This window comes from Populus trichocarpa, chromosome 14, assembly GCF_000002775.5.
Source record: "Populus trichocarpa isolate Nisqually-1 chromosome 14, P.trichocarpa_v4.1, whole genome shotgun sequence".
Lineage (NCBI taxonomy): Eukaryota > Viridiplantae > Streptophyta > Magnoliopsida > Malpighiales > Salicaceae > Populus > Populus trichocarpa.
The window spans coordinates 13,385,088-13,412,908 of NC_037298.2; the positions used below are offsets into that span (position 1 = coordinate 13,385,088).

A 27,821-nucleotide genomic window follows, 5' to 3' on the forward strand; every position below is an offset into this window, starting at 1 on the left:
TATCATGATCTTATGACCCTTGTCATGAATTTTACAGGTTGGTCTGAGTTGATTTAATATTAAGTAGTCTCAATATTTTTTTTAAAAAATAATATTGTCTAATATGTCATCATCTTAATATTTTAAAAAGTGTTATCCAATATGCATAATATTTTGAGTTCATGATTAATTTGTTTTTACTACTAAAAAAACACGTTAGCAACGTCTTTATATTTTTTTAAAAAATTAATCTAACCCGCAACATAGTGCATGCCAAAACTTTAGCTAATACTAATACAATTAAAAGATTTTGGGTGTTATTGTTCATATGAACAATGCCTGATTTGTTTTTCATTTTTATGCTTAAACTTGTTTTTTATTGCATCATTTTGTGAACAATTTAAGGAGTTATGGTTTCAATTTATAAAAGAAAAAAAATCAAAGAGAAAAAACAAAACTCAAATTCTGGGAAACACACGGTCAATATGAAATTCATGTGAAAAGTTATTTTTATATAAAAAATTATTTTATTTATTTTTTAGTCCTTGAGTTTAATAAATATGAGATAACTAGGTGGAAAAAAGTGATGAAAAGAGAAAGTTGTTGGTTAGCCACATTGCGATCGTAAAAAAAAAATGATCTTTATATCAATAGGTTCCTCTTCTACATAGGATTTAAATGGAGGTGTTTTTCACAATAAAAATTCCAAGAAAAGTATATTGGTGTTTATTTGGTTTTTTTCATTCAACTGATTTTTGTTTTTTAGGAGTGACTTTTGAGGTTGGTTAGTGTTTTTTAGAGGTTTATACTGTGTTTCTAGGTAAAAAAAAAAAGAGCTGAAATTTAGATTGTTGGGGTCCAAAAACTTGGACTTTAGTTTTTTAGTCAAGGTTACTAGAAAACAAATTAGCTAGACTTGTCACCTATTTTTTTTATAAACAAAAGAGCAAATGGCACATCGTTCGCTCTTGATGAAAAAAAACCTGGACACATGTGTTACTAGATATTTTTTTTATTAAGGTCGAGTGTGCTGCCTTAACCCATCAATACCTAGTCTATTTTTCTGTTTTTACTTTTTACCCATTTTCAGTAATTGTTTCTATTTGGATATTGAATTATGTTTTCTCTCTTATTTCTTAAATAAATTTAATAAATTTTATTTTTTAGATAGTGATTATCTTTTTTATATTTTTCTAGTTGCATGATACTTCGAAGAGATTAGTTTAATTTGTATCAATTTTTTTTTAATTTTATTTGTATAAATTTTTTTTTTTAAGGAAATCTTTAGTTATTAGCAACATCATTTAGCCATTAAGATAAAATGAAGGAAAACATTTAAAATAAAAAGAATAGTTAATGTAAAATATTTGTATGTACATTTATATTTTATTTCTACCATGAAGTTAGCTTTCCACTTTAATAGTTAATTAGTGTTGGTGACTTTTTATTTATTTATCGGTTCATATATTTTTTAGTTTATTTTATAGAGCATGAATAACATCTTTTTATTTCTCAATTAAAAAAATATTATGATACATGAAAACATATCTATAATGTAATTATTATTTTTATGTTGGAAACTGACTTGAAATCTTGCATGCGCTATAAACAACATCTTTGCATTTTTTAATTAAAAAAATTATGAAATTTTAAAATGCTTCCACAAAATTAACACAATTCGTTTATTATGTTCAAAATTAACTTGAAATTCTACATGCGATTAGCGTGGGTGAAAAGACTAATTAATATCAGTAAACTAAATGGTTTAGTCTTTTATTATTCATCATTATGAACGCCCTCTTTCAATGTTTATTTTTTTTTAATTTCTCATTTTAGTTACTAAACTTTATTTTTTTTCAATCATATCCTTCATACGATATTTTTATTATTATTATTATATTTGATATTTATATGTTGATGTAATGTCCGTGATATTTTATGTATTGATATTTTCTTCTCCTTGCATTTTCTTAACAACTCAATGTGTTTGGCAAATCTTCATAATTGAGTTTAGGTCAAGTTCATGAAATACGATTTTGATTGTAGTGTTAGAAAATTAAAGAAAGAAGGATAAAAAACACAAAACTAGTGGGGATTTTTTTAGATTAATGTAAAAGCTTCATTTTCCTCCAAAAGTTTTATGTTAACTTATTCTTGGTTCCTTTAGTTTTAGTTTTAGGTTCAGGTTTTTACATTTAGGTTCCAAACTTCATTTATTTTATATTTTAGTTTCTGAATTTTAATAGAGGAGAAAGAAAGTTATTGAAAAATAAGAAAAAAGAGATAAAGTGATTGGTTGGTCATATTTCAACACTAAAAAAATTTGATCTTTGTGTCATTGAATTTTTCTTGACCAAAACAATATTAATGAGGTGTTATACAACTTTTATCTTGCAAAAAAAAAAAAAAGATCAGGACTCAGAATTTTTTTATTCTATTTGATTTTTTATTTTCTTACATATTCAAGGGTATTTTGAGGTAAAAAAAAGGATTTAATTAGATTTTTTGAGTGTTTATTGGGTGTTTTTATATTAAAAAAATAATTGAAATAGGTTTTTCTGAATAAAAAACCATCACCATCAAAATAATCACCACCTCATTGCATCACTCATGACCAAAAGTTGAGTTTGCTAGAGGTACAAATAATCTACCAAAAGTTGGCCGTTTAATAGTTTCGGAACTGCTGATAATGAACCTTTAATGAGATAATAAGGTCTTTTACCGCTTGGCTAAGAAAAGAAAAGAGACTAAGGCCTTGTTTGTTTGGTGGAAAGTAGATTTCTAGAAACTACTTTCCAAACTTTCCTGTGTTTGTTTGCCATTAGAAAAATTGATCAATGGAAAACACTTTTCAGTCAAAGAAAAATTTGGCTTGGTTTCCAGGAAAGTGTTTTCTTTTTATTTTGGGCGGAAAACACTTTTTAAAAGTTGTGAAAATTTTAGAAATATCATATTATTTGTTGGTTATAACAAACTTGGTCTTCAAACTTTTGATTGCTATATATTTTGTTTTGAATCTTTTTTTTTTCAATTTCACCTCTTAGAATTTGATTTAATTTGTTTTTTATATTAACTTTGGTCCTTATTTTTATGATTGTTATTTGCTTTTATCTTATTATTTTTTTAATTGAAATTTTTTAGCTATCAAATTTGGTCCTCATTCTTTTGATTGCTATTTATTTTATTTGAAATAATTTATAAAATTGTAATTATTCTTATTTTAATTTTATCATCTTTCAATTTTTTTATCTGTTAGATTTGATCTCTATTATTTTGATTATTATTTATTTTATTTGAGATAATTTATGAATTTGTTTTTTCAATTTCATTCTCATTCAACTTTTCAATTTGTAAGATTTGTTTCTCATTATTTTAATAAACTTGAAAAAAAAATATTAATAAGTTATTTTCCAACTTATTTTCCATGATATAACCAAACACTGGAAAATATTTTCCAACTTATTTTTCATGACACTACCAACCAAACATCAGAAAATAATTTACTTTTCAGGAATTTACTTTTTAAAGAAATCACTTTTCAAAATAAAAAACTACTTTCTAGCAAACAAATAGGAGTTAAAACTTGTTTTACCATGATGATTGCTGAATGTGATCATGATGTACACTTTATTCGTAATCAAAAGAAAATTCATAAAAATCCACCTCTTGTCATCATACTTTTGGCACAACTGTAACTGAACTTAACATTCATGTTATAATAAGTTGATAATCATCATCTTCAATGCCCAGCAAGAAAAGCTAGACATGGAAAGGAGAATAAAAGATTTATCAGCGTGACAACATCCCCTGATTAAAGTTAACGCGCTAGAGAAGTTAGAAAAGGACAACGAATTTGTGGCTGTCTCATCAGAATCCCATTTGCATTACAGAACCAGAGACCTCCAACTTGAACACTGTCTCGGCATGCTGTCAATGGTGGTATGCCTTCAAACACAAACAAAACTTCCCCTTGAGTAGAATTACTGTAACAAGTAAAGCATGTGATGGGAAAACCAAAAGTGCTAAAGTAAACCTGAAAGGCAAGCAATGGATCAGATGCATAGCTAATGACCGAAGCTAGGAACATTTTGTTTCCTTCCACGTTAAGTAAACACCAAGTTATAAACGCCTTCGCACACCAGCATTCGTTGCAGCAAAAATCAGATGTGTACTTAATAATACAAGGTAGGCAGAAATTCATCAGGGGTTCATTTAAGATGCTATAGCAGAAATACAGGTTGAGCAACCCCCACTGGGTAGAAAAAATAACAAAAATATAGACATGGTGTTCCCCAGAGCATATCCCAGCATGCAAGAGCGAGTGAGAGAAGTCCAAAGCAAATTTCAAAATCATCATATCAAGCAAAACATTATAAAGGGAAAAATTGTTATTCAAAATCATGGGCAATCAGGACCAGGAAAATCAGCATCTGTACAGATTTATAGCAGCACTACAGTCGATCCAAGTAAGTATTTGAGTTATATCAAGTTTTATTTAAAATGAATAGGTTTTGCTCTTCCTGCATTCAGTCATAAAACTAAAAAAAACAGAAATTTATCGTCAACAGTCAGCTGAGAAATAAGTGAACTACCTAGCTTACATAGCCCTGTCCCCTGATTATTGTTCTAATAAAGTATTCTCCTCACAGCATAAACATGCTAGGCCGAAATCTTCAGTACAGTGTTATTTATGTTATAACTTCCTTTTCGGCTATGCAAAAAACAACCTAATGCAAAATAGTTCTAGAGAAACACCAAGAAATTGCATTTTTTTTCCTTGGAATATGTATTTCCACAAAAGTTATTACAACATTATAGCTATTTCTGACTTATTATTGCCATGCAGTTGATACAATTGATATCAATTTCCTTTTGTGTCTTAGATGTAAAAAAGCTAGGAATAACTTGAGTTCTCAAAAACTAGATGAGACCAGCTGACTGGACCTTAAAAATTAGGATAATAATCCATGATGGTGCGACGTCAGCTGATCATAAGAAACAAAAGTTTGATAATGATAAGTCTGTCTGCATAACATCAAGCTCCTTGTGATCTTCTACTTCATGCTGCATCTACTAGGCACAGGCAAAGGAAAGTTGAGTGCAAAAGCCTACCTCAAGCGTGGAAAGAGCGAGGGACATGATGGCACAAAAACAAGAATATACAAAATAAAAATACATGTCGAGCCGGACTTTGGGATTCCAGGAGCTTTTCTTATGAAAAATCAACATAAGCATAAGTTCTTCCTTGAATCTGTAACTCTAGAAATTCCAGACAATCAGATCATCTACTTTGACTGCAGATCTTGGGTATATCCATTCCAAAAGACAAAATCAGAGCGCCTATTCTTCTCAAACAATGTAAGTTAGAAGCCAAACTTATATATATATATATAGCACAATTAAACTCATACCTAATGTTGCAGAGTTATCTTCCAAATCATACACCTAGCGCTCTGGTGGAGTTGAGAAAGCTGGAACTTGTTAGTCTGAGAGGGGATGGAAAACAAGTGAGGAAGGAATGGGATCGAATCTATGACTATGATTATTACAACGATCTTTGTAATCCAGATAAAGGTCAGGAACACATTAGACCAGTCTTGGGTGGTTCTGAATTACATCCATACCCCCGTAGGGTGAGAACAGGTCACCCTCCCAGCAATACAGGTATCCCAAATTTCTCTCTCACGTGGTTCAGATGATCTGCCATGGTTCCTTTTCCTATAAAATTCCCTCATAGCTTTTTCCACTGTTAATACATGAGTTTCTTTTTGTTTGCTACTTGTGATCACTTACATATAGAACCTTCAACCGAGAGCCGGACAGAAACAATCAACTTGGATATATATGTTCCTCCAGATGAGCGTTTTAGTCCCAAGAAACTATCAGAGTTCATATCAAATTCAATCCAGGCTACTGTGCATTTCATTATCACAGAGGCAGATTCATTATTCAAACAAGATTCCAGTAGTTTTGAGTCGTTTGACGAGATACATGATATGTTTTCTAGCAAGAGAAGTAAAGCAGTAGAGGGAAAGGCCAAAGACAAATTGAAGGGAAAGGTCAAAGAAAGATTGAAGAAATTAGTTCCAGATGTCCTTTTCAAAGAAATTACTTATGCAGGCAAAGAAGACCTCGCGAAATTCCCATTACCTCAAATTATAAGAGGTAATTCCTCTAGCAATCTGCTTTTATAATTCATAGATCCTAAAGGATTGTGTTCTATTAAATTGTCTCAGCATTATGCGTCTATTTTAAATGTATTTTTCAGAGAATGAATTAGCCTGGGGAAACGATGAGGAATTTGGACGTCAAATGCTTGCAGGAACTAATCCAGCAAGGATACAAAGTTTGCAGGTTTCTCTAACCTTATGAACTGCATTGGATCTATCATCAACTTAAAGCCTAAACCTGCACCATTCTATACCACTCTCCATTAACCAAGAAATTTCCTTAATATGTTCATTAGGCATGAACTACATACAACAGACAAACATAACAAAGATCATGTTCCCTATACCGGTCTTAACACCTGGCAAGACTCATTAGTTTCATGTTGATTTCAAACCCACAATACAGTTCTTATAAATTGCTCTTCACATTTCAACACTGTAGCAGCAGGTCACCTTGATACTGAGTCATGATTTAGTCATAAGCACCTATTAAATGTTCTAATTTGACTATACTTCACAGAAATTCCCACCAGAAGGCAGATATGGAATGAGTACAATAGAGGCATCACACATAGAGCACAGCCTTGATGGGTTGACACTTTTCGAGGTAACCATTCACATCCTTCTCCACTCAGTAAACCTCTTCTTTTTCCTTTTCTCTCTCTCTTCCCCCCTTCTCTCCAAGGAGATTGATAATGCATAATAAGAGTAATCACAGGACATGAACTTCATTTCATAAATGAAACTAGGCTAGAGGTTAACGTTAAATTAGAATGGTGAACGCTTGTAGAGTTCAAAAAATTTTAATTCATGAAATTTTGTCGCTTGCATCAGAGTGAGAGCAATAATCACTGACAAGCAATAATCACTGACAAGGGTATAGGATATGTGTTTAATTCATAAGAACACCCTTGAAGGATATAATATAGTTTGTTCCAAAAATGCCATACAAACTACTTCAGTTCTAAGAAGTTGGAAGTTTTTCAGAATATACAGCAAGTACTCTCATTGGAGCATTGCGTATATCACTTATCTAATTGGAAAACTTGTATATATTTCTGATTATCCTTCTCAAGGAGTTCAATGCAGAATGCAAGAGGTCTTCTGTAGTTATTCACTTCTTTCTAAATATAAATCACAGGCAATGAATGAATGGAGGATATTCATCTTGGATCACCATGACTATCTCATGCCGTATTTAAGCAAAATTAACACAAATGGTGTTTGTGCTTATGCATCAAGAACACTATTTTTCTTAAGAACTGATGATACATTAAAGCCATTAGCAATAGAATTGAGCCTGCCTGGCTCCAGTGAGGACACAGAAGTCAGCAGGGTGTTTCTCCCAGCAAATCAAGGAACTGAAGCAGCACTATGGCAGCTTGCTAAAGCTCATGTTGCAGCTAATGACTCAGCATACCACCAACTAATTAGCCATTGGTGAGTTGAGATACTTTGCCAATCTCAATCCTGGATTTTCCATATTATTTGTGGAGTTTTACCCACAACAAAAATATTTTCTTAGAGGTCAACAACTAAGCATTATATAGGCCATATAATGACTGTTTCTTTCTTTCTTTTCGAGAATTTTTGACTGAAATTTCTAAATGCATTCTTAAATCATTACTGATGGTTCATAGAAAAAAGAAATGCCTTCCTATTCGCAACAGAATACCCAATGCTTTTGTTCTCTCTGATATCTGCATTTTCCAGGTTACACACTCATGCAGTAGTTGAGCCGTTCATTATTGCAACTAGAAGGCAGTTGAGTGTCATGCACCCAATCAACTGGCTACTACGTCCTCATTTCAAGGACACCATACACATAAACGCATTGGCACGGAGTATCCTCATAAACTCTAGAGGAATCCTTGAGAAAACACTCTTTTCTGGTGAAATATCCATGGAATTGTCTTCTGAACTCTATAAAGAATGGAGATTTGATGAACAAGCTCTTCCTGCTGATCTTGTCAAAAGGTAATTCATTCTAACAAATAGCCCCCCTCCCCCTTGCACCTAGTTTCTTTTTGTTATCAACACAAAATGGGAAAAAATCCATAATGTTAACATTTAAGTTGAGATCATACGATTATTTTCATGATCTGTAGATAGTTAATATAATAAACAAGAGAAAAGGAAACAATGAACATAAATATCATAAAATCTGTCAGGGATATGCTGAATATTTGCCATGCATTCTAGAGTAAGTGCAAAATAAAATTCTGAGCCTATAAAACCAAAGTGAGCATAGTAGAAAACAAACACCTAGAAGCAACCTCAAAAATTCAGAAAACATGAATTCTTACTCTAGCATTCAGTTCTAATGTTGTCTTGTAACAAATGCTATTTCAGAGGATTGGCCCTGGAAGACCCAGACAATCCAAATAATCCCACTGAGGTACAGCTCCTCTTCGATGATTATCCCTATGGTGCAGATGGACTTGATATTTGGCATGCCATCAAGACATGGGTCACAGACTTCTGCTCACTTTTCTACGAAAACGATTCTTCTGTCAATTCTGATGTAGAAATTCAAGCATGGTGGTCTGAGATCCAGAATGTGGGCCATGGTGATAAGTGCAACGAGACATGGTGGTACAAAATGACAACTCTCTTAGACCTAACAGAGGCTCTAACAACACTAATATGGATTACATCAGGCCTTCACGCTTCCGTCAACTTTGGGCAATATGCATATGCTGGCTGCCCTTTAAATCGTCCCATGCTATGTCGAAATTTTATTCCAGAGCAAGGGACACAAGAATTTGCCGAGTTCTTAAGAGATCCAGACAAATATTATCTTAACATGCTGCCCAGCAGATTTGAGATGAGCCTCGGTATAGCATTAATTGAGGTTCTCTCGAGGCACACATCTGATGAAGTATACTTAGGTCAGAGGCCGCTGTTAGAGTGCACTGACGATGGAGTTCAGGAAAAATTCAAGAAGTTCAACGAACATCTCCAAGAGATAGAGAAGAAAATTATTCAGAGGAACAAAGATCCTAAGTTTAAGAACAGGAGCGGCCCTGCCAAGATCCCATATGAACTTCTCTACCCAGATACATCCAATGTTGGATCCACATGGGGCATCACAGGAAAGGGGATCCCTAACAACATATCAATATAGCACGACTTCATTATACTGCAAAATGGAGTCCAGTGATGACTATACAGTCACTATAGAAGTGTTTCTCCAAAATATATACTTGTCCAAAGCATGTTAAGCTCCACCATTTTCCTGGTCTCATCCTGATAGTGATTGCATTACTGAAACATGTTCTTTGTTTCTTATGAGTCAAAGGGGAGAAAATATCAAAGGTTCAATTTAATAGTATTCATCCAAGGCAGTATGCTGCCAATGGACTTTGTCTCACCTAGACAAGCATCGAAAGTGGAGAAAGCTAGAGCCAGAGAGTCAAATGGGACTATAACATTTGTCTTCGATGTGCACGCAAGATTAACAGTAAAATGATGAAAGACGGACAAAGGAAGAAAAAAAAAAGAACTAGAAGATAAAACTAATGGTTCAGTAAATACAGATATAAATTAAAGAAGCAGATATACGGAAGGCATACAAAATATGCCAGCAGCTACCAAAATTCAGCACTATTTCCTATGACCTTGAGATGTCCCAGAAAACCAGCAGACCATTAAATACCGGCCAATCATGCAACCATTCCATCTTCCATCTTGTAAAAAAACACGGGTATTTATTAGCAACATCGACCCTGAAGTGCAAATGCTGCCAAATCAACAATTCCAAGATTGCCCAACACCATATCAGCAACCATTTCAGCAGTACCCAAAGCCTCCAAATCGAAGAAAAAAAAATGATGAGCGATTCCTTTGTTCAGCAGAGATTTATCAGCGGTCAAAAGGATAAAAAATAACTGCGAAGCTAATTTCCAAATACAGGCAGGGAACATAAGTTGTCACTAATCAAGTTTAGTTTAAAACTAGAACAATATGGTCAAACTTAAAAGCCTGAATTTATTTTTAGAAGGGGAAAAAAAGAATAAGAAAGGAAAAACACCTAACCACTTTTCTTCAGTGGAAAAGAGGGATACAGATATTACCATAGAAAGTCCTCCTCCTTCATGCCCAGTTGCGATGATCACATTCATCAAACCAGGCACAGGCCCAATCACTGGCTTCCCATCAGGCACTAGAACAGTAGAACACATTTCATAAGTACAAGGTGATGGCTTAAAGTACAAATTTAAAATTTTCAAGTCCTAGTGCCTTGGAAAGAAATTTTTTCCTCTATGCATGTCCTGAAGTACATGGACTTACTATAAGGGCGTAATCCTATTCTCACTTTTCTATCCAAAGTGAAATCTTCAAGGGGCAGCTCTTTTAGTTTGGGAAAGAACTCTCCAGCCCTCTTCCATATATGATTAATAATGGACTCATCCACTTTAGTGCTATACCCAGTAAACTGACGGCTGCTCCCTGAAAAGTTGAATAGTAGATGATAGGCCACACAAGCAGTCATTGAATGAACAACAGTATCTTATTTTGAAGTAACATAATTACGAAGAAAATAATATGCTAGGAAGAGCAGAAGACGTGACATAAATATCCAAGATTTACCAGAAAGCCACACTCACTCTCTGTTCGCCAAATACAATTACTCATGCAAACAATTTAGTATCAAGTCTTATGAGGTTGCAATTCACCCAAGTTATTGTATGCAAGTTAAGATCGATGATATTAGATATCATGGAACTAAAAGTACAAAAAATTTACCAAGAACAAGGTTTCCCATTGTGTCCATCGTGGCCGTCATCGAGACAGACGGGGTTTGCCCTTCCTCAACTTTTACTGAATGTGAACTTTTGCGATCTAAAGCATCATGTAGATGATCAACATAACCCATCTCCATCAGGCCATGGTCCAATCTAAAGGAACTAAAGTTCTCAAGGACAACCAAGTGACCCTGTTAAAAAGATTAAATGCATAACAGGTCTTATATATACAACAAGTGCAAGATACAAAATGGAATCACCCAATAAAGCTCATGTTTAATAAATAAATAAATAAATAAATAACAAAGAAAGAAAATGGTAATCCCAGGCCATTTTATATAATGCAAAATAAGAATAAAAATCTTGGGTTATGTGATCCTAGCTCCAACCTTCCGAGGCTTAACAGGGACATTCAACAAAATATCTGATTCTCTAAACAAGTCATGTGCCAAAGACCCGCTCCAACAACCAGCTGCCACTATAACAGCCTTCTTACTGTACAATGTATTCTTGAAAGTCCGAACACCTTCAACCTCACTGCTGCTATCAGATCTGTACACGTTAGAATTGAAGTAGTAATCTCAGAACTTATACCCCCTTGAAACCACAAAGAATTCACAGCCAGTTACAGAGAAGTGTGAGAATAAACCTCAATAAACCTGTCACAGGATCATGAAAGAACTCCGCATATCTCCCTTTTATAGAAAAATGCCTATTAGCCTACATACACATGAACCACACAAGCATGAATTCCACCACATGCCAACTGAAAACAATGCTGACTAATTGAGACAAGGGAAAAATTAATAAACCTTTTGAATGAATGCAACAGCACGTTGAGCGTCCAATTGACAATCATCGGGTAGAAACGCAGCCCCACCATCTTTACCGACCTCAAGCTCAGGTTCCTTTAATCGCAAAGCATCACTTGTTAAGTACTTTGCTCTCAATCCAGCTTCAGATAATCTCTTCACTTTCTTTTTCAACGTTGCTGCCTCTTTGGCAGTTCTGCCTACCAACAAACTTCCTATAATAATAATTTAAGAAAAAAAATCACAAACAATTATCACACTGCCCAATTAGCTAAACATAAAAGTTATCTTCAGAGACTTTTATGAATAAATTTAAATAATTACCAGTCCGTTTCCAACCTAATTCTTGTAACGGATCCAGGCCTTGGGCACGCACCTTCTCTGCAAACATTTGCCACAGTTTATAGCTTCTCATTGTGAGGTCCCATGTGTCACTCTCTGGTTCCTGGTGCACCATCCACAAGTATCCCTGCCCTGTAACCGTCACAAAGTAAAACAAAAACAATATTCTGAAAAAAATAAACAAAACGAGAGATAATAATCAGAATTTGTTACTAAGAATACCAGCGCCAGTAGCACCAGAGCAAGGGACGTCCTTATCAACAACAGCAACGGAAAGGTCCGACCCGATGAGGAACTGCCGGGCAATAGTTAACCAGATGATTCCAGCACCAATAATTACAACATCAAACGTGTGAGTAGAAGAAGAAGAAGAAGAAGAAGAAGAAGAAGTGATTACGGGTTGAGTTCGAAAGGTTTTTGGTAGAGAAAGCGGTTTCCCGTTCGCGGTCAACGAGGAGCCAAAAAAGGTTGTTTTGAAGGTGACGATAGGGAAATGATTCCTTGGAAGCGAAACGACGTCGTTGTTGAGTGGTGGTGACTGTATGTGTAGCGTAACGGAAGCCATTTTTGGCTTTGATTCGCGATTGGAAGTTGAAACAGAACGGTTACCTCGACAAGGAAAAGGAAAAGGAAACGGTGTTAACTGTTACAACCGTACTTAATCCTTAATTCATTAAATTTTTTATCAATTCAACTTAGAAGTTTAATAATATTAAAAAATAAAATTAATTAATTAATTTAAAAATATTTTTTTTAAAAAAAGTTAAATTTAATTAAAAAAAACAATCTATTTCATTTTAAAAACAACTAAAAATTTTCATAAAAGAACAACAAAACGCTGGAGGGTGGTAAAAAAGTTTTTTTTTTTTAAATAAAATAAAACCAAGAAAACTCGAGTCAACATCATAAACTGGGGTTAATTTTTTAAACCTTCAATCCATTAAATTCTAGACTTAAATTTAACTAAGAAGCTAAATACCAAGTTAATTAAATGTTGGAAGATGAAATAATAAAAAAAATCTTGCAAGGTAAGACAATACAATAATAAAAAGAATTAGATTTGATATGAATAAAATCAAGAATGATGAAATTGCAATAAAAAACAATTACAAAAATCATTTAAATAAAACAAATAGTGATCAAAATGATGGGAATCAAATCTAACATATGAAAAATATCCATTGAGGATGAAATTGAAAAAAAATATCTTTAATTTCATAAATTATTTTAAATAAAAAAAATTGTAATAAAGAGAATAGGGATGGAATTGAAAGAAATCCTTAATTTCATAAATTATTCTAAATAAAAAAATTATAATAAAGAGAATAAAAATGAAAATTTAAAGATAACAAATCTCAGGGGCTAATTTGAGATCAACACAAAAAATGAGAAAGAGAGAGGGAAAAAAAATGAAACAAAAATTCACAGGTGCCAAACTAGCCACCATTAAGCTACGCGCGCCGCTTTAATTATGGAGGGGATGCCAAAATGTTCCGGTCGCCGTCCTGAAAGTAAAGTTTTAGCTATATGAAGGAGACATACATGTCGTCCGAAACCTACAAAAACTGTTCATGCACCTTCAACTTTTTTTTTATTATTATTATAAAAATTATTTTATTACCTCTAATTACACTTGATAACTACAAAAAGCAAAGACAAAACTTTTTAAATTTCAAAGTTAATAACGTAATTTAACTATTGTAAAATCAAAGTTAAAGACGAAAAAATCCCTTAACCAAAGTTTAATGTTTTTTTTTTGCTATCAAGGACAATACAGTAATTATGTTATGCAAGAAAAATGCAAAAACAAAAAAACAAATTAATTTAACCATATTTTTTCTTATAATAACTAAAAAAACCTCTCTACCTCTAAAACAAGCCAAGCCAAGTAATTGAAGGGTGAAATACTAAACTCTTACACACACACACACACACACACACACACACTTCTCTTTGCATTGAAAATCCTACTTTTTTTTTCTTGTTAGAAAAAGGGGGCAACTTTTCCCTCTACTCTTCAGGAAAAAAAAATCTATATACTCAATTTTAATTGAGTCTAAAATCTAGAAATTTGATACTGAACATTTCAAAAAAAAATCTGAATGTATATCAATATTTCCATCAAATTTCCTTGTACATGCGCATTAGACAAAAAGGTGTTGAGCGCTCAACTTCCCATCAAATCTTCTTGCTTTTCAAGTGCATATTAAACCTACAAGCTATTAAAAGAAAAACATTGACTACAGACGAAACTGGAAATATTTAGGATTTAACTACAGAATTTATAGGCTTGGGATGCAACTCAAAACGGGTATAGAGGTTTCTAAAGAGAGGGAGGGAGAGGATCTATAACAAAATCACCAAAATACAACATGGGAAACTCATTATACAGACCGGGAACAGAACTGCAAATGCATATCTCTAATCAAATCGGCTTGAAGCCTACAATGGGGGAAACTCACTTCTAACCAGAAACCAGAGAGAAGTGTCATATCGCTGCCAAGCTAGTTTCGTCTTCGATAAAAAGGTAAAAGTTCTATGCTTCGACCTTGTTATGAATAAAGACTAGCTATGCGCGTCTCGAACTCAATAAACAGAAACTAAGCATCAGAGATCATCCAGGTTAATTATCCACTCATTGCACCTATCTGAACACTTCGTTTTAGAATCAGCTTCGGAAGCACAGTCAGAGTCAGCCAAGGCTCTGTCTAAGGAATCTGCTAAACTTGACTCCCATAAACCTAACCTACAAGCTCTATTGTAAGTCTCATACCCTGCAGCTCTTAGACCTTCTGAAACCATCTCCCTCAAAGGTCCGCGCATGTCTGAGCACTTATTCATGGTATTCAGAAAAGTTTCTGTCAACCCATGTTGCCAGAAAATCACAATGGCGCAGCTATTATCTACCAATCGCACATCAAATTCCTTGGAGAAAGCTTCATGAGACTCTTGTAGCAGGCTCTTTAGTATCCCAGCTGTCACCCTATCCCCAAATCCCCACAAGAAAACCATATCCTCACAGCTCACAGTTCTTGTGTTGTTAGTCCATATTTTGATTTCTCCATCTATTGGTTCTTCAGATGCAGTACAGAATGGACTGAAAATATTTGCGTAAGCTTCAAGGGCTGAAGCCCCTTTTTCTTCATCTGATTTGACAGCAGCAGGATCGATTTTGAGTATACTGCATAGCCTAGCAAACAATTCACAAATCTTCACAACATTTTGCCCATGAATAGTGTCTTCATTTTCCATAGCTGAAAAGATCAAATATGGTGTACATCAATCAAGTATGTCAAGTGGTATAACTTCATAATTTGCCGAAAGAAATTTCAATTGCCTACTTCATAATGTTTGGAGACCAGGCAAGAAAATAGAACCTACAAGCTATAAATAAGCAATTCATAAATAGACTTCCGTAACACAGATTTCCATTAATCCCCTATCATATAACATATGTCAGCCTGTTCATGAAAAAACCAGAGAGAGTAACTGACCTTGGCATGGAATTTCCATATCAATGGGTGTAAAGAACCGATTCTTTAATTGAGAAATAGCTACAGGTATACTAGTAACTTTTCTCAGAGGACTGATCTCCTTCATCAGATGGTTGACATCAATTACCAGGGGGAAAGCCAAACGCAAGGAACACATAAACTCATCCACTGTAGGAGGCAGGGGAGCTATGAATTTTGAATGAATAACTGTTAAATCTGCATGTAGCAGTATCGATCCATGAGATTAGCTACCAAAAAAAAAAACATATACTTTATTTTCAGATAAACAGAAACTTGAGTTCATAGATATACACCATTAAGGGAACCATGCGAGACAACAGGCTTCTGAGAAGCAGATATCAAATCGATCACCTCTCGAAAGCCACGGACCTTTTTCTTTAGTTCCTGTTCGTCATTTTGAAGCTTTCCCTGTCAATCAAGCATCAATTAGATCATTAAGTGTAGCTTGACCATGATCATCACCAAGGATTGAGATATAGTTGCTACCTGCAGAAGATCTTTATCCTCCTTTGAACTTGTTAAAACAACACGAACTGCCTGCATTGCTCCACCCTTTGCTGGAATTATTAAAGGAACAACATCATCAGCAAATTCTTGCAACATCTGTAGCCAACAAACATAAAAATTCAAGATATTATTACCAACAAAAATTGGAAGCAAAACAAGTCTAATTCAGTAAAACCAGCAATAAGGATAAGAATCTCATGCATCACTACTAACTGACAGTCCAGACTATCCTTTCAATCTACCTCAACCACAAGCTGCGCTTGGCGTTCACTGCAAACATCTATATTCATGCACGGTCTTGAATCATACTCTTCATTTCCTAGAACGAGTTTTCTTAGGGATCTGACCAGAGCATCTGGAAACAAAAAGGTAAACTCATAATAATTTTGTTTTCTTATAAAAAAAAAAACAAACGAAAGGAAAGGAATGACATAATCAAACCACCTTGAATTTGGTTGCCTTCTTTCCTTGTGCTAGTTTCTTTACATGCTTTCTTCCAATTTTTAATGTGTGATTTAATCCTTTCAACGAATACAGAATCAGCAACAGAAAGGGTAGAAGTGGATTCTGTCACATTCTTTGCAAGTATTGGATTCCCCATCTGAATTTTTGCAGCAGATTCTTGTTCTCTGGACAAGTATGAGATACCTATCAAATCAGAAGAATCACACAGATTTTCAAAAACAAGCTCAATACATGGAGGCAGCAGACTCTACTCGACACTTGTCATGCTCCTAAAATGATACTGGAATACATTCACTATCTATTTCAACAGGTAAAAAAAGAAAAAACCAAATATGGATGATTCTTACTTTGATTAGGCTTAGACTTGAGAGTGGCCAGTTGTTAGTGCCAAAAATAACTATTAACTCAACCTTATTCAATGATTTGAGTGAGAAAGCATCTTAACCTTGGCTCACTTCTATTTTCTTTAATTTAAACAATGTGACATTCTAAAGGATTTAGAATATAGAAGAAAGAATTAGAATCCAAATTTGGAAATTCTTAGAGTACACATATGAAGCAATGCAACTTTAAGGGAATACATACCATCATTTATGCAAGAATTAAAGTCAAAACCTTGGCGAGCCATAGATATCAAAGACGAGGTTTGACAATAAAAACTGTAAGAAGGCATTTCCATCTTTAGTTCAGCTCTTGGGAACAAGTGAAAATTATATCTGCGCCAAAAGCAATATCCAGTTTTAGTTCATCATCAATTCTAGATTTTAACAGAACAAAGATTGGTTAAAGATTGTTGTACTAACGGGTAGGCAGTGACTTTAGAAGCCCTGACAGTGAAGGGGCAAACAGCGAAATGAAGAACCTGGAACCTTTCAGCGGCATACTTGGCTTTTAAGTAAGCCGTGTCGGCGGTGTCAAAAGGGGAGACGCGTTGCCAAGGGGCGGAGAAGAAGCCGGTGTTTTGCAAGGACACGGCCACAAAATCGGAATTGGAGACATGGGATTTTATGTCCTCAAGAGTGTCAGCGAAGTTTGATTTTGTGACTTGCTTTACGCTCCATTGCTGTTGAGGTTTATGGTGGGTTCTAGTCACGCTGGTGCTTAACAGGCGCCTTTGCAGCAGCGGGGAGACGGCAACCATTTTTATTTTTCCTTTTATCCGGCGAACCAAGAGAACTAGGGAGCAGAGAGAGCAGGTAGATCAAGATGTGGGCTAATTGCTTATTGTTGATGAAGTCAAATATGGGCCATGGCCCAATGCTTTCATGGGCTATTCTTCACCAGGCCGTTGGTTGGGGATTGCAAGACTCTCTCTATTTATGTTAAAGACAATAGAGGTGCCCCCTGGTGCTTGTTGGTTGGGGATCAGCACAGGTTGGATCCTCGTATTGTTAGTAATTTTTCATGAGCGTATCTGGAAGTAAAAGTATGGTGTGATTTATTTTTTAATGTTTTGTATTTGAAAATGTTTTAAATAATATATTTTAAAAAAAATTATTTTTAATATCGACACCTTAAAATAATTAAAATATTAAAAATATTTATTTAAAGCAAATATAAAAATAAAAAAGTTTTAACAATCTACTTGATAAATTATTCTCAACAAATATATATATATATATATATATATATATATATATATATATATATATATATATATATATATATATATATCAAGATGACTTTTTGTGTGAAAAAAATGATTATTCAAGACATGTCATCAGTTATTGAGGGATTCAAGAGGGCAGGGGTGATTATTTTTGGTTTGGTCTGATGTTTACCTATAAAAACAACAAAATTGAAATTTTATAAAAAACAAAAAATAAAACCGAAACCGGTTCTAACAGCTGGTTTTGATTCGGTTCGATTATTTTATATTAAAAACCGAAACCTAAACTACCAGTTTTGGTTCTGTTCTGTTTGGTTCAGTTCGGTTTCGGTTTGGTATGGTTATTTTATATTAAAAACCAAAAACTATATTGTTTTTGGGGTTTTTTTTATTTTCTAATGGGCTTGGTTTCGGTTCGGTTTGGTTTTTTTTTGTTTAATTTTTTTTTCCAGTTTGGTTTAGTTTATTTTTAACTAAATCAATTCAGTTCGATTGAGGTTTTTCAATTTCAGACTTATAAAACCGAAACCAAACCAAATATTTTTTAAAATATTCTAATCGATTTAATCAATTTTTTTCATAAATCAGTTTTTTCAGTTATTTTTTTTATCTCAATTTAATTAATTTTTCAATTTATTTCCTCACAGCTACAAATACTACAAAAGGGTGGTGCCCGCGGCCTCCTCATGGTTGAAATTTTTTTACCCTTCCCCCCTTATATTTGATGCCCTCTGCTTTAAAAACTCTTGATTTTTAATCTCTAAACAAAGGTTGTCAATTCTGTATTGGTAGTTGTTTCGTTTTTTCAATTGGAATGAAATGTTTCAGTTTCGGAATACCGTTTCGAAGTTGTATTGTTCATATATATATATATATATATATATATATATATATATATATATATATATATATATATAAATTCAACAAACATAATTCAAATTCAAGATAAATTAATTATAAATTATGCAATACAAACACAATGCCAAACAAATATAATTTCAAAATTTAAAATATTTCTAAATAGTCAAGATTAAATAGATCTTTAACTTAAAGTAATTCAACTTAAACAAAATATCAAAATATTATGAAAGTAAAATGTTTTAACACAAATATTTTAAATATAAAGTTAGGTTAATGTTATCAAGGCTAATGGAATCTAAAGCATATCTTGTTTTGCTCAAATTCCTACAAAGTATAAACATGAAAAATACAACATGAATATAAACCATATATATATTAGTGATAAATTTAATTTTAAAAAATTAATATCATTGTTAATGAAAATAGTAATAATAATTTTTAATACTATTATTAATATCATTGTTATTGAAAATAGTAATGAAAAAGAGCCTTTTATAATTGGGTGATTTAATTAATTAAATTCAACAACGTTCTATTTGATTCAATAGCTTTTCAAGAGCGGAACAGAACATGTGGAATGAAACTGAAACGTTTCGGGCGGAATTTAGCTGAAAAATCCAGAACGGACCGAGATTTAAAATGAGATGAAATTTATTCTGTTTTGTTTTGTTTTTTGAATTGGTATGGAATGTTTCGGCCATTCTGAGCGAAACGAAACGAAATTGACAACCTTGCTCTAAACATGAAAACTTTAAACATTTTTTATTTACCTCTACCTTCCTAAGCGAAACAAAGTTTTTGATTCGTCACTGTCGTCAATCACTCAAGAGTTTATTTCATGTGTTACATGTTAAAAAGCAATCATAGAGCATCATGAGTTGCGCATGGAGGGAAAACCTCTTTTTATGTCAGAAAGTTAATGGATTAAGACTTGACAGAGGTAGGATTTGGTCACGGCATGTGGAAACTGGTCCAAGCATAAGCTTACATATGTAGTGATGAATCTGCAATAAGATTGGTGCTTGAAGAAGCAAAGTATGATGAGATACATTCACTTGTAGCGTAGCATAAAAGTAGTTGCTTAACAAGGAAGTTGCTCTCTGCAGGATGGATTTATTCATTTCTCTGCGTGCGATGAAGTCTGGTGATCGACAATGTCTTAGATCGGTTTCCCAGACAGAAAACGACTGTAGAAATCTAATGCCTCTCGTGGTTTGTATTCTGGGACAGTATGTCCAGCCCCCTGCACCAACATGATAATCAAATTAGGGCAAGGATGATGAACAACTCAAGTCACTGAATCAAATAGCAAGCTGCGACCTACCTTCATGGTGAGGAAAGTTAAGTTGTTTGCATACCCTTGTGTATAACTGCAACAAAAATGACACCCAGAAGGTGTTTATTTGGTATTCGAGAAAAATAGTGTGGAAACTGGAAGGTCATAAAGAGAACGTTTTTTCCTTTTCCCTCTAAGCTTTTTGTCCTAATGTTTTGAACTTATGATTTCATCACTGAAAAATTAGTCTCATCAATTGGAATTCGAAAGCAAGAAAAGGTTTGTCCTTTCCAAAAGAAGAAGAAGAGCAAATAAAGTACCCGGCAACTTGTCCATTGGAAGTCCATGGCCTCCATTCATCAACTATATCATATCCCATTGATCTCGTCCATGCTTCACTCCCGGTGTATGGAACACACATATCATGATCCCCGCTACAAGTAAAGTAAAGCTATAGCAGTTACTATCATCCTCCACATAATTCAAGGAATAAACAGTGCAAGAAAAAAGTGTAAGGATCTCATCTGATCCATGACGTTGAAAAGCAGAGAACTACAACTACACAGATGGAACCAATAAAAAACAAGCACTGAACAAGAACGTTCAAAGTTGTATGTATCTCCATTGTTCTTTACACAGGCGGAAAACAGTAAAAATAAATCTTACAACAATTTAAACCCCTTCCTTTCTTTTCCTGTCTTCTCTAAGTCACTTGTCTCACCGAAACTACTAAGATTAAGAACACAAGTTTGAAGATCATGTACCTGAATATGAGGGCACGAAATCCCCTCAAAGTAAGGTTCCTGTGGTACTTAATCATGCTACCAGCATCATGATGAAAACGGATTCTATCTGTGCACAACTCCCAAGTACCAGATACACTTTCCTGTTTTACATAAGGTTCATAAAATACGGTAACTGCTTTCAAACTGTAGCGTGACTGACAAAATCGAGCAAACTTACTAGTTCAGCATGGATTGCTTTCCTAACTGCTTCATTGTTCAGCCATGACGTGGCAACTTCATCATCCTAACAAAATGGCATTTCAGATGAATCCAAATTGTTAGCAAACAGAAAGGCAAATGTGAATAAAGAAAATGACACCATGCACATAGAGAAAGTGTCAATTGGGTATAGCTAGATACGACAGGTTGGCTTCAAGGAACCAAGAAAAATGAATAAAAAAAATTTCTTTATCCTTTTGGCTTTTGTTTAAACAGTGATGGTGGACACTACACAGGGGAATGTTGATAGTAGAATGAAAGCACAATAATCAAGCAATAACATTCCTTAAGGTTAAAAACTAAACATGCTGAATTTTAAATAAGTTTCAAAGAAGGTACACCATAGCATAGATTTCATAAAGTTTACTCATTTTGATTGAAAAGTGAACATACAGTGGACTATTTTCATGTAATCTGTCCAACTTCAAGATATATAAAAAAAGAAGAAAAAATGTTTCAGCAAGCATTCTATATTTGCCATCAATGTTTATTTAAGACCAAATTATATTCCGCCACAAGATTGACAATTAAACTTTTTCCCTTTGTCCCAGGGCTTCCTTCTCTTGTAAAGCTTATGACTGTGTTTTCCTCACTGGCATGGTCGTGGCCTTTGTAATGAAAAACAAAAGGAATTAGTATCAGCTAATCTAGTTGGAAAATGGTGTCACATCTATGCAAATGCAGAACTTCTTTCAGTAGTGTCATTACTGATTCTTAAGAACTTATCACATTATTCAAGAAGCATTTCAACTTCAATCTTTTTTTTCTTCTGAAAAACAATTTTTGTGCAATGTTCACCATACACTACTGGTGGAAGTTTATAAGATAAAATAGCATCAAACATTACAACAATAACATTCAGCAAATCTAGATAACAGAACAAGCCACCAGAATTCACCATGGAGGATTTCAGAAACAAATAAGTACATTAATAGATAAAAGTCACAGGATTTACAACAAATAAATATTGGACTTACAGTGCATGGAACACTCTCGCCATCGAGGAGCTGTGGCCATGTTGGAACAATTCCAGGTCTTACAGGAGCTCTAAAAGGCCAGGCACGGCCAAACATCCTTTTTCTCACAGGCAGAGGCCTTTCGGTCTCACCTAATTGCCGAAAGCTGGATGGTAACCTGATTCTATCATCTGTAACCTCCCTTATATTTGAGCCATGATAGCATGGTTCTAGAATGTCATATATGTTTAAACCTTCAACGTCCTGGGATTAGTAAAAATATCAATGCAAATGACAGAGCACTTTATGCAGATTATTTTAACTTTCAAATTATGAGAAACCCACTAAGTACCTTGTAAACTTTTTGGAGTTTGCTCTCACAAGTTTCACCGAGTGGGTTGTAGAAATTTCCAGTGCACTCCTTGGTTACCTCCTGTAGCATATCATGCATTGTCAGAAAACACGTTTTGAGGAAAGGGAAAGAAAGAAACTCTATCTTAATATCAAAACCACAAAATATTGTCAAGGATTTTATAATGATGTGAGACTCCACGGTGCAGATTTCCAAGTATTTAAGGAAAGCTAGCATACGGAAACAGCATAAATCATCATAGAATGTTTATCTTACTCACCTCAAATAACTCATCTGGGATCAGGCCCATCCCATGTGCAAATGGAACAAGAGCATTGCCATCAAACTCCTCATCAGTAACTCCATTTCCCACCAAATATCCCTGTATAAAATGCAGGTTTAAGTACTTAGCAGTCATAAATTTTGAATTCAATAAAAGAGGATTTCAAGAATCCATACCTTGAAATTGAGAATGGGCTTTACACCAGCATCAAGTCCTGAAAAAGCAAGAATGCATTATACTCTCAAGTTCCAAAAAACACAACTCATAGATTGAAAAAAATACCTTTCACGACTTCATAAGCAAGAGTTGGCACATATATTCCAGCATAGGACTCTCCAGAAATAAAAAATGGGTTAGAGAGGAATTCTGGGTATAGCTCGAACCACTGTTTTCAGAATAGCAAATTACTGATATTCAGTATTTTGGAAATAAGAAAGCAGCTATAAACATGCTCAAATTATCCATATTTCTTTCCCCTCTATACCTTGAGTAGAAAGGCATGCGAATCAGAGGCAGTCTTTGTGTCACCAGTTATATAATCAGTTTCGTTCTTGGAATAAGAAAGCCCAACACCAGCAGGAGAATCTAAATATAAAACGCTGGAAACCTGAAATGCCAAAGCAATCTTATGACGTTTATTAGCACACAAAAGAAATTATATCTTTTGTCAGAAGAAAATTCGGTCAACCTTGGACCAGCTGTATGGATTAAGATGCAATTTGGGCAGATCTCCCTTTGTTTCTGCTGCTTCAAAATTGAAAGGACCTGCATATACATTGAATTCATTGTTCAAAAACCGACAACTAACTCAATCCACAAAACCACAGCAACAAGACACAGTTGTTTTCAGATTATGAATTGGTAAAAAAAAATATAAATTCCAACATAGCTAGGTGCTGAATAAGACCATCCTCTTTGTTGTTAATTCAATTCCATGAGGTCAAATAGCTAAGATGATAAAATTGATGGGTTTTGAATTAGTGACTGAACTTTACCCTGGGCCTCGCATTTTTGAAAAACTAAACTGACATTACTAAAAAGTAAAACGTAGACAATTTTTTTTATGAGAAACCCCAATATTATCACCGAAGAGGAGCAAGGCTTCCTTCAATCCCTATGTTATAACCAACCCAAATCTCAATCTAAGCATAAAACAAATAGATTAAAAAGGGAAACTTGATGAGATGAATATTTACCATGTTCATATACAAATCCATCAAAGCTAGAGCATCCAGGTCCACCATTGAGCCAAAGAACAACTGGATCCTTTGGTGGGTTCCTTTCCGATTCAACAAAATAGTAAAACAATCTCTTCCCTTGACTTTCATCTATGGTCACATACCTTCCAAAAAAATCCCAATATAGACATTAATTCCAGTATAGCAACTACACTGTGATTCGCAGAATTGGGAAACAATAAAAAGAACTAGCTTTGGCTTTGACAAATCTTGAACCATCAGCAATGAATTACTTACAATATATTTATATAATTGCAACAAGAAATTCTATGCAAGTAGAGAAATGACAAGGCAAAAGGAAACTAAAATACCCAGAATAGTGTTTAGAAGGAAAAGTGCCAGAGAAGCCAGGAAGCTGAGTAACAAGAGCAGTTTCAGGGGCTGAGTGAGTGAGTAAAACAAAGCTTAAAAGCATACAAAAGATCCTATACAAGATAGGACATGACTTAGCCATGGCTAGTTCTTTAGCTAACGATGAATAGAATTGTCTGTTGGAACTGTATTTATAGATGCCTACGGATATTTACTTGCGCAACCTGTCGGAGTTTTATTCACTTAAAAGCCAAGACAAAAGATGCCAACAGAGGATAATACTAATACTTGAAAGTGACCTCAAAAATCAAACTAATCAGTTGTTCAGTTAGTGAGCTCGTAAACCCCAATCTTAAACTTCATACTGTTAAGGCACTATTTATTTGCTGGAAAGTTATTTTCTTTTAAAAAATGAATTTCAAGAAAAGTAAATTCCTGAAAAGTGAATTCCGGGAAAGTAAATTTCGATGTTTGGTAGTGTTATGAAAAATAAACTGGAAAACACTTTCCAGTGTTTGGTTATGTTATGGAAAAGAAACTGGAAAATAATTTATTAATGAATTAATTTTTTTTTCAAGTTTATCTAATATATATAAAATATTTAATATAAATATTTAATCACTTACAATAAAAAATTGAAATCTAAAAAGTATAATGATGAATTTTTTTTATTATAATATATATTCATACATAGCTTATTTTATAAAATATAACTAAATATATCATATCATATTATATAGAAATAAGCTTGTGAAATATTTTTTAAGTAAAACCTATTACTATATTTTTTTCAATTTTAAAAGCTTAAAATAAGTTTTTTTTTTCATATGAAGAAAGCCAAATTAGTTTATGGTAAGAGTTATATATTTGGGGTATTTTTTTTTTTTTTGGTATGAAGTTTTTTTAAAAGATAAATAGATTCAAAAAATATTTTGATGGGTTTTTTGGATAAATATTTTTTTTTACGAGTAAAGGCAATTATCCCTTTAATATCCCTTTAATATATATCGAATAAGCATCAAGAAATAAATATAAATATCTAACATCAAACAAAATCATGCATAAATATTAAGTTTCGATGTCATATACATACATATTAGTTCAAATTACAAACATAAATATGCTAGACCGAATTAAACAAGTAAACATACTTGTCAGATAACAAACATAGTCTGAACCCAAATTTTAAACATAGTCAAACCATCTTAGCAAGCAGGCCTGTAGTAGTGTTGGTTCACAAAATTCTGAACCCAAATTTTCCTCAAATTAAGCATTTTTTGCCATAAATGCTTTTGCCAACATTTCATTTTGGACCAAATGATCAAATGCCTCCCCAAGAGTGATCTCATCAAAGTCTTCAATTTTCATGACTTCCGCATACAACGCATTAACATCAAGTTGATTTTTGCTGAGGCTTTGAATTGCAAGTGCTACATCTCCAATCTGTTTAGACAACTTTTCAACACCATCATCTTCATACATGCGATTTCTCTTCCTATGTTGCCTCTTTTGCGTACTAGAGGAAGATGTCTCTTTTCCCTTAGAAGTTTCTTCATATTCCCCTTCATTTTCAATTGAAATTGATTGCTCTTCAGTGTTCTCTTCCAAGTTGACATCAGCATATGATTTGGCATAATTTCCGGTTGCCATATCTTTTCCAACAACAATTGTCATTGCCTCGTACATGTCAAGTTTTTTGTTGAGATACTTGTCATGATTGGGATGTGCATGTTCATAAAGTTTAGAATACGAAATTTTTTAGTTCCTTGTATAACATTTTGGAAACAAAAGTAAATATAAAAATTACGAAGAGTATAATATTTATCATACCTTCACTTCTTCATCATAAACATCTTTCGAAACTGTAATCATCTTCAAACAATCATCCCAACCAAAGCCACTTTTATTTTTAAGCTTGGTTATTATTCCCCATTCTTTTTTCACAGTTTTGAGATGATTGTCAACATGTTTAGGCTCGCATTGAACGTTGAACTTTTGACTAATTTCGGTAGCCACCTTAACAAAAGATTCTGCTCTAAAGGTGGAAGAAGGTTTGTTTCCTTTAAGTGCCTCCTCAGCTAATATCTCAAGTAGCATGTGAGACATAGGCTTAGACCATGTAAAGTGCTTGCCCTTGCATTTTGCATTCTGTGTGGTACTCATTTCTACAAAAAAAAAAAGGTTACAAATTTATACAAAATATAATCATTCAATATTTAGATTTAATAAATTAAATATAAAAACTACAATTAATATTTAAAAGAGAATACATAAAATACATAAGAAATTATAATAAAGTCAACAAACAATCCAAATACATAACAAAGATAATACAAACTCAAGCAAGACATAATAAAAACAAACATATATAATTAACACTCAATTACTAGTTTCTTTGAGTGTTATAATCATTCCACATGGTTGATGCAATCATTTCTCTTTTTGTTATCCACTCCCTATTCTCTTTCCTCTCCTCCCGTTGACTTAAGTTGATTGTTCGTCTAATTGGTTCACTTTCCGAACATATTTCTTCCATAAGAAAGTCATTTGGATCAACTCCCATAATGTGATTATGAATAATACAACATGCAAGCACAACATCTACTTGTGTTTCATAAGACCAAAAAGACTTTCCATCAATTGATCTAAAACGACTCTTCAAAATACCAAACCTCTCGCTCAATAGCAGTTCTCAAAGAAGAGTGTCGAAGATTAAATAGCTCCTTTTCATTTTCTGGTGAATGTTCAGTAAACTCATTCAAGTGATATCGAACTCCACGAAAAGGAGAAATGATTCCTTTTCGAATACCGTAACCAGCATCACCAAGATAATATTTCCCTACAAATTAGACAAAAAAAACCTATTACTATCTTTAGCTAATTAAACATTTTATATGTTTATTGCATATAATAAATACTTTATTATATACCTTCTGGAATTTTTAGACCACTAGGTCTTGATAATGCATCGCCTAAAACCCGTGAATCATGTGCACTTCCTTCCCAGCTAGCTAAAACATATATAAACTTCAAATCAAAAGTTATAGCTGCTAAAATATTTTGTGTTGTTCCTTCTTTTCGACCTCGAAACTTTCCTTGAATCTCAACAGGAACATTTGCAGGAACATGGGTACCATCAATTGCTCCCATGCAATCCTATATAAATATGAAAAAATAATTTATAACCTTTTCTTCTAGATGTAATTAATTAATGTATAAAAATATTGGTATTGTTCTCATACCTTAAAATAAGGATAGAATCTTCGATTATTCAATATCTCTGCGGGAACTGTATCGCCTGGGTCTTTAATTAGGTGTTTGTATAACTTAAGAACTGCTTTTAAAACAATTCTAAAGTAACGATGGATAGTTTCAACAGACCTATAGTATAT

General features: G+C 33.5%; 5 protein-coding genes across 9 annotated transcripts; 1 reads left to right on the forward strand and 4 right to left on the reverse strand.

Annotated features, from left to right (window-relative positions):
* The first annotated feature begins 4,129 nt into the window (after positions 1 to 4,129).
* LOC7463375 (linoleate 9S-lipoxygenase 6) lies at positions 4,130 to 9,487 on the forward strand. Its single transcript, XM_002320535.4, has 9 exons — positions 4,130 to 4,445; positions 5,057 to 5,337; positions 5,403 to 5,643; positions 5,779 to 6,144; positions 6,248 to 6,333; positions 6,670 to 6,756; positions 7,291 to 7,589; positions 7,863 to 8,126; positions 8,502 to 9,487. The coding sequence occupies exons 1-9, from the start codon at positions 4,262 to 4,264 to the stop codon at positions 9,274 to 9,276; spliced, it is 2,583 nt and encodes an 860-aa protein (XP_002320571.3). The 5' UTR covers positions 4,130 to 4,261; the 3' UTR covers positions 9,277 to 9,487.
* A 149-nt stretch (positions 9,488 to 9,636) lies between these two features.
* On the reverse strand, positions 9,637 to 12,711 carry LOC7469380 (uncharacterized). 5 transcript variants are annotated; one of them, XM_052447268.1, is made up of 9 exons: positions 12,274 to 12,710; positions 12,034 to 12,183; positions 11,710 to 11,924; positions 11,547 to 11,617; positions 11,287 to 11,449; positions 10,899 to 11,088; positions 10,443 to 10,601; positions 10,226 to 10,314; positions 9,637 to 9,958 (listed from the first exon to the last, which is right to left on the reverse strand). In XM_052447268.1, the coding sequence occupies exons 1-9, from the start codon at positions 12,614 to 12,616 to the stop codon at positions 9,863 to 9,865; spliced, it is 1,476 nt and encodes a 491-aa protein (XP_052303228.1). In that variant the 5' UTR covers positions 12,617 to 12,710; the 3' UTR covers positions 9,637 to 9,862. The 5 variants fall into 5 exon arrangements, with proteins under 5 accessions (XP_052303228.1, XP_024440257.2, XP_052303227.1 ...); XM_024584489.2 differs by having other exon boundaries at positions 12,034 to 12,189; XM_052447267.1 differs by having other exon boundaries at positions 9,637 to 10,314; positions 12,049 to 12,189; positions 12,274 to 12,711.
* Positions 12,712 to 14,135: 1,424 nt separating this feature from the next.
* LOC7464439 (poly(A)-specific ribonuclease PARN-like) lies at positions 14,136 to 17,763 on the reverse strand. The gene is made up of 8 exons (XM_024584524.2): positions 17,342 to 17,763; positions 17,124 to 17,254; positions 16,518 to 16,721; positions 16,316 to 16,428; positions 16,053 to 16,169; positions 15,860 to 15,974; positions 15,546 to 15,761; positions 14,136 to 15,305 (listed from the first exon to the last, which is right to left on the reverse strand). Exons 1-8 carry the CDS (start codon positions 17,677 to 17,679, stop codon positions 14,659 to 14,661), a joined length of 1,881 nt encoding a protein of 626 aa, XP_024440292.1. The 5' UTR covers positions 17,680 to 17,763; the 3' UTR covers positions 14,136 to 14,658.
* Positions 17,764 to 19,999: 2,236 nt separating this feature from the next.
* On the reverse strand, positions 20,000 to 24,678 carry LOC7463378 (serine carboxypeptidase-like 20). The gene is made up of 14 exons (XM_002321204.4): positions 24,429 to 24,678; positions 24,076 to 24,221; positions 23,568 to 23,644; positions 23,364 to 23,486; positions 23,162 to 23,264; positions 23,056 to 23,093; positions 22,877 to 22,978; positions 22,597 to 22,677; positions 22,266 to 22,508; positions 21,248 to 21,313; positions 21,049 to 21,170; positions 20,605 to 20,718; positions 20,333 to 20,378; positions 20,000 to 20,251 (listed from the first exon to the last, which is right to left on the reverse strand). The coding sequence occupies exons 1-14, from the start codon at positions 24,569 to 24,571 to the stop codon at positions 20,168 to 20,170; spliced, it is 1,488 nt and encodes a 495-aa protein (XP_002321240.1). The 5' UTR covers positions 24,572 to 24,678; the 3' UTR covers positions 20,000 to 20,167.
* A 1,017-nt stretch (positions 24,679 to 25,695) lies between these two features.
* Positions 25,696 to 27,579, reverse strand: LOC127904286 (uncharacterized). The gene is made up of 5 exons (XM_052447037.1): positions 27,513 to 27,579; positions 27,360 to 27,440; positions 27,102 to 27,268; positions 26,260 to 26,577; positions 25,696 to 26,136 (listed from the first exon to the last, which is right to left on the reverse strand). Exons 1-5 carry the CDS (start codon positions 27,577 to 27,579, stop codon positions 25,696 to 25,698), a joined length of 1,074 nt encoding a protein of 357 aa, XP_052302997.1.
* Between the last annotated feature and the right edge of the window lie 242 nt (positions 27,580 to 27,821).